This window comes from Phoca vitulina, unplaced genomic scaffold (assembly GCF_004348235.1).
Source record: "Phoca vitulina isolate PV1807 unplaced genomic scaffold, GSC_HSeal_1.0 scaffold42, whole genome shotgun sequence".
NCBI lineage: Eukaryota > Metazoa > Chordata > Mammalia > Carnivora > Phocidae > Phoca > Phoca vitulina.
Window position 1 is genome coordinate 607936 of NW_022589745.1, and position 6832 is coordinate 614767.

Consider the following 6832-nt stretch of genomic DNA (forward strand, 5'->3'; position numbering starts at 1 on the left):
TCTTTTCATGCACAAAGGTGGTGCTTTCTGCTATTAATGGGGCCTTAATAAATGTGCCCACAATTGTTTTCCTCATGGACTATGATGAATTTTTAGATGTAGCGTGGCTGAGTCAAAAAGCTGACAGCTGCATTTTCTGTTCCCTCACGCTGTGAACTTCGCTGTGGATGTTAAACGTTATTCGGATAATTGGATAAGTGAAAGGCTGCCCTCCAGAGCTGTCCTGTGTGAGTCACACTTTTTTGACTCTGCTTTCCAAAGACTCTGAGACCCTGCTTTTATCTTCAAAAAGGAACAGGGAGATCCCACAGACCTGGTCTAGGGTCCACAGAACTGCCCTCTGAAAATACATTTTTTGCTTTGTCTAGATTCCTCCTGAAGAACCGTTGGGACCCTTCTTTTATTTTCCAGGAAAAGTAATTATGGTTTTAATTTTTCAAGGCTCGACTTGCAACTAGGCCTCCAGGTAATTACAAAGGACCTCGTCCTTTTTCACTAATTAGTGCTTCAATTTGGTAGTCACTGAAGGCTGACCTGATACACACAGACCCTGTGGTGGTGAGCTGGATATGTGGTCATTGGGACTTCACTGAAGTGGGATGCAGCCCCTGGAGAGGTCTGGGAGGGTGAGGTGGAGGTGAGGTGCAGCCTGCCTGCAGAGGCCAGAGGGGATGGGGCTGAGCTTGGGGCAACTGTCCTGGAGAAGGAGGACAAGGGAAGGGAATCCTTTACTCTTCTCAGTAAGGACACATTCCTAAGTGAGTGGGAATATTCTAGTAGAGTGCACAAAGCAGGAGAGAGAATAAATACTTGCAGGAAAAAGCAAAGTGACAGGTTCCATAGCACAATGAGGGCTTATCACATAATCATAATGGGAGAGAGGGGAGGAAAAGGAAGGGGAAGGCAGGGGAGGTGTGAGGAGGGGAGGGGGAGAGCAAGGGAGGGTGGGGAAGAGGAGGGGGAGAGAGGGAGAGAGAGGGGAGGGGAGGGGGTGAGGGGGCAGGGGAGGGCAGGGAGGGCGGGGGAAGGCAGGGGAGGGGGGAGAGAGGGCAGGGGAGGGCAGGGAGGGCGGGGAAGGCAGGGGAGGGGGGAGAGAGGGCAGGGGAGGGCAGGGAGGGCAGGGAAGGCAGGGGAGGGGGAGAGAGGGCAGGGGGAAGCTGCTTTAGGACCCTGGACATCAAACACCAGCACAGGTGGCCGAGCAGGGGAGTCTGAGGGCCTGCCTAAGATGGGAGGACAGGGTGGAAGCTGAGAGCAGCTAGCTCTGTATTTCCTTTCGCTCAGGTGTTCGGGCACAGGTGGGCAATTGGTGGGCAGCTGGGCCTAAGCAGTGTGCGGCTTCACTGGGCAGGTGTGAATAAGAATGGATGTAAGGGACCAGTCCGGGTGGATCTTACCATTCAAGCAGAATAAGGGAGAATTGGAGATCTTTTTGAGGGAGGGGTCAGTGGGTGACCGGAAGACAGGGCCCATTACTTGACTGGACATGCAGAGTGAGACCCCTAGGACCTTAGGAAGTCAGGGAGCCCGAGGGCAGGAAAGAGGAGGGTCTGGAAGGTAAGGCGGCACTGTGGGGATGCAGGTCCCATCTCATGTGGTTGCTGGGGCAGTGGCCCAGTTGACCACCCAGTGACTCTGAAACCCTGGGGCCCTTGCTAGGGCGCCAGGAACAGGGGGCTGGGGGGTTGGGGGGCCAGGAAGCAGGGGGCTCGGGAGGTGGGGGGCAGGGGCTCAGGGGTCCAGGGACTGGGGTGGAGGAGCTCAGGGGGCCAGGGACTGGGGGTTCTGGGGTGGCGGGGCTGGGGGCGGGGCTTGGGGGCTGGGAGGGGCTCGGGTCTTGCTACTAAGCCTCCATGTTGGTTTCCTGATCAGTGCCAAGTCCCCTGGATTCCCCTACTGGTGCATTTGACTGAAGAACAGGGACTTGGCCTTCCCATCCTTTGTCCCAGGGAGCACAGCGCCTGGTGTACAACACAAGTTCAGCCCGTATTTTTGAATAAATAATGAATGTATGAGATAAATGAATGGTCATCTGATTAAATTATGAAACAAAGGAACACATATGCCTTGGTTACAGCTGGGTGTTTTATGAAAGCGTTTTCTTTTTCTTTTTCTTTTTTTTTTTTTAAAGATTTTATTTATTTATTTGACAGAGAGAGAGAGCGAGAGAGGGAACACAAGCAGGGGGAGTGGGAGAGGGAGAAGCAGGCTTCCCGCAGAGCAGGGAGCCCGATGCGGGGCTCGATCCCAGGACCCTGGGACCATGACCTGAGCCGAAGGCAGATGCTTAACGACTGAGCCACCCAGGCGCCCATGAAAGCGTTTTCTTATAAAGAATAATCTGTCAATTACAAGAAATTTTCTGTAAGAACAAGTAAATAAATCAGAAATTCAGACTCCTCAAAATTCATATACTTTATACATTTCTAATGTACTTATTAAGAAAATGAAAGTATTAAGTGAGAAGATAACCTTATAATTTTTTTATCACAGCAAAAGTTGAGGAGAGCCCTATAACATTGCTCAAATACTTATACTCATTTTACTTAAGCCTGTGAAAATCTAAGTATCTCTGCGTACAGAAACTAATTCTCTCCTCAGCCTCTGCACACTTACATAACTGAAAATAAGGTTTGAGTACTTGGTTATGAGTCAAGCCTTAATGTATTCATGGTTTATTTCTATTTGGAGACCCTTCTAAAAATTGAATATTCCAGTGCCCACCAGATATTTTTTAATATCTTCTCCAAATATCTTACTCAGGTAAGGATACAGTGGCATAATCAGTTATGAGTTCATTTATTCATTTTCAGAAATATTTAACACATGTGTGTTAAGAATCTAATTTGTGGACATTTTTATTCCATGGGTAATAAAGTGTCTGCAATCCATCTAGTAAGGAAGGTAGTAATTTTATGTAAGTGATCCACTTGACTCTGAGCTCCATGAGGACCTGCTGCTCTTGTATTAATCATATTTCCAGGATCTACTAAAGCATCTGGACAACATCAGCACTCAATTAATAGTCGCTGAAACTTGTGAATGAATGAAAAAATACTGCAAATTAAAAATGGTAAAAGATGCCAATGTTCACACAGTTTTAGGCATTCACTCCTGCCAGTACCGGCCAGTTGCTAAGTCCTCTGAGCTTGCCGCCAAGAAGCCCCCAGCCCTCCCTAGGAGAGGTTTCCCTGTGATAATCCTCCTCCCCTTCTTTCCCTTTTTCTGTTCTCAGAGTAGCATGTTAGTGTGGATTACCTCACACCATTCTTTATAATGTGACAACATCATCTTTCCAAAAGAGTTTCACAAATAATACTCACTTCAACTCCTTCCCATATAAATATCAACAAATTTCAACAACAATGTGTCAGTTTCAGATATGATTCATATAAATATTAGTTTTTATAAAGCTAGGAATATCATAAATGATCATAAATGATGTTATTTTCTTAAAATAATTAATAGATTTTTTTTTACTCTTCAGTGAATTTTCACAGTTTAAACAACACCAAGAAATGATGTCGTATACAAACATACTTCTTTTGCAGCAAATACAGTTTTAAAACCACACAAGATTGTGCTGCTTGTAGCTAAGATTGGAGAAACCTGTATTTGACCATCTCTCTGAAAATGAGCAACCATAAAAGCCGGATATAAAACAACGTACATTTTGAACTCGGAGATGAACCAACGGCACCAGAAGCAGCTGTCTGGAGACGCCGGAGAGGAGGAGAAGTTCTGAGGTGAGCCTCACGTCCCGTGGTTTCTGATCAAGGGCTCTGCCCATTTATAAACCGTGCAGACCCAAGAAGAAGTCCAGTGGGTCTGGGGAAATAAGGACTGGAGTTCCATGCCAGCAGCCGCCAGGACTTGAGGGACAGAGGCCACGGAGAAGTGAAACCACAGCAGAGGTGGAAGCGAGGTGTCCTGTGCGTGTGGCTCTGCACCTGGTCCTCCAGCCACCAGGTGGGTAGTGGTCCTGGCAGAACATGGCCCCATGAAGAAGGCAAAGACCAGCAGGGGGCTGGCACTGGCTGTGTGAGGTCAGGCGGGGCTGACAAGGGCCTGTGAGTTTGGCGCCAGCTGAGCTGATGTCCAGTGGAGGAGACGCCTTTTAAGAGCTTGGTTAGACATAGGGGGATTGAGTAAATTGTCAATGCAGTTGCAGATAATGGAGCCCCTGATGGAGAAGGAGGACAGACCTATGAAGGGGGCAGCCAGGAAAACTCTGCACTCACACGCTTTCTTAAAATGCAACTTCCATAATAATGCTCTCTCATACTGCCTTTTCCTGATTCTATGTTTTGCTATAAACAACAAGTAGTACAATATTCCTTACAAATTTATCCAAGAAATGTATTTTGTTTGGGGCATACCATGACTGGGATAAAAAGACCGAATGTTTGCATTTCAAGAGCTTACATTCTAGTCCAATAGATTCTGTACAGGATAGATGGGGTTACAGAGGAGAGAGAAATCTGGAAAGCCTAACTCTTTTTGTGCATCTGGGTTAGAAGCCCAGGCCTGCTCACAGTCAAATCAGGTTGTAAATTGGTGCAGCCACTATGGAAAACAGTGTGACAGTTCCTCAAAAGATTAAAAATGGAACTATCATACTATCCAGCAACCCCACTACTGGGTATATATCCAAAGGAAATGCAAACAGGATATTGAAAAGATACCTGCACTCGTGTTCACAGCACCAACACTCACAATAGTCAAGATCCCTCAACAGTAACATCAATGGTTGAATGGGTAAAGAAGATGTAGGGTGTGTGTGTATATGTCATACCTATGATAATAAACATGTAGAGACATGTATGTGCATATATACATGAATATATATAATGAAATATTCAGCCATGAGAAAGAAGGAAATCCTGCCATTTGCCGCAAGGTGGATGGACCTTGAAGACATGATACTCAATGAAACAAGTCAGACAGAGAAAAAGAAATACTGTCTAATCTCACTTACAAGTGGAATCTAAAAAGAAGTGAAAGGAGAGTGGGTTGGGAGGGTGGGGGAGATGGGCAGTCGGTGGTCAGAGGGTACAAACTCTGTTACAAGGGGAGTAAGTTCCAGGGAGCTAAAGAACAGCATGGTGGCTATAGTTATTAATACCATATTCTGTACTTGAAAGTTGGTAAGAGAGTAGAGACGGGGATTTCGTGACCTGGAGCGCTTAGCTACTGCTTGGGTGGTGATCATACTGAGACACAGAAGTGCCTCAAATCCACCCGCGGCACTTCTTAAACTTACAGGATGCCACGCCAGTCACACCTCAGTAAAGCCGCAAAAAACCAGGCTGGAGTCTGAAAAGTAGCGTCTTTAGAGTTTGTTCAATGTATTATTACCCCGTCATCTGTCCGGCATTCCAGGACCCTAGCTTTGGGGCTCTTCCGGCCTTGGTTCCCTAAGGACACAGGCTCCCCGTGGTGGAGCCCGACGTGCGCAAGCTCATGCCCAGCAGTGCGGTGAGGCTGGGGAACGCGGGGTTTAGAGAAGGAGGAAGGCACATGCCTACTTCTTTTTAGGTTGGTAGCCGTGTGTGTGTGTGTGTGTGTGTGTGTGTGTGTTTTCCTGAAATTCATCACAAACTAACTTACATTTACATTTAAATTAGGATGGTCCGAGTCTACACCGCCGGATTCCCATCCAGAGGGCCATTTCCGCGCTAGCCTGGGGGTGGGGGGCTGGTGCCCGACTCCTGACTCGGTCTGCCGCAGGGCGTGGAGGTCAGGTGGGGGCTCGGGGCTGACCTAGGATTGGTGGGTCCCCGAAGGTTGGGGCGCCAGAGCCGGAGCCACCACGCTTTGGGGCGAGTGCGCGGGAAAAAAAAAAAAAGAGGCTTGTGCTTGCTTTCCTTTGCCGGGCAGTCCCCAGGGTCCCGCGTCAGCTGCGGTGTGACCCGCGACGGGGCGGGGGGCCGTGTCGGTCTCCAAGGACCCGAAAGGCAGAGGGACTGGGTCCGTGCAAAGGCGGGGAGGGCCGAGCGGAGCCCTCCAATCAGACAGCCAGGGGAAAGGATGCGGAGGGGGCGCCCAGCCCGGGGTGGGGCGCTCTACTCGTGCCCGAGAGAGCCACGCATCCGAGCGCTCCCGCCCGCCCGGCCGGAGAGCCGCCTGCCTCCGCCGGCCTCTGCGCTCGGGCCCCCACTTCACGTTGGTGCGCTCCCCGAGCCCTCCGCCCCTAAGCTCCTTCCCCTGCCGTGGTTGCGATCAGCACCCCGGCCCCCGCCCTGGGAGCGCCCCGTGCCCCCCACCTGGCCGGTGCGCTCGCCCCCCTGCCCGTGTGAGCGAACCCCAGCGAACCCGTGTGTCCGTCCCCGCCGTGGGAGCTCCCGGCGCCCGTGCCCGGACCGGTGCGCGCGCCCCCACCCACTAGAGCGCAGCGCGCCCCTCCTCCCGGGGCGGGTCAGCGTGGGCGGTGCTCGCGGGCGCGGGGCGGAGCGCCCCTCCCACTGCCCGCCGAGCCGGAACCCGAGCCCGAGCCCGAGCGGGGCGCCGACCTGGAGCCGGCGGGGCCCCTGGGTGCTCGCGCGGGGCGCCGGCGCTGAGCTCGCCCGGCCCGGAGCGCGGGCCCCGCCGCTGGGCGGCCATGAGCGCTGAGGCTCCGCCGCCCCCCGCCGCCCCCAGCGGGCGCCCCGGCCGCCTGCTGGAGCCCGCGCGGGTGAGTGCGGCCCCTCCGTGCGCCCTCCTCTCCCCGGGCCCCGTCGCCCTCTCCTCGCCTCCTCCCCTCAGCGCGTCGGCCACCGCTTCCCTCACCCTTTCCCCCCAGCTCGCCCCTCCGCCCCTCACGCCCCTTCCCCTCTGCGCGCCCCCTCCGCCG

General features: G+C 52.0%; 1 protein-coding gene across 1 annotated transcript in view; it reads left to right on the plus strand.

Annotated features, from left to right (window-relative positions):
* Nucleotides 1–6601: 6601 nt before the first annotated feature.
* Nucleotides 6602–6832, plus strand: part of SNTG2 (syntrophin gamma 2) — a 205674-nt gene continuing 205443 nt past the window's right edge. The window contains exon 1 of the mRNA XM_032430054.1: nucleotides 6602–6673. Within this exon, the coding sequence (XP_032285945.1) occupies nucleotides 6602–6673 (72 nt within the window). The remainder of the gene's footprint in view (nucleotides 6674–6832) is intronic.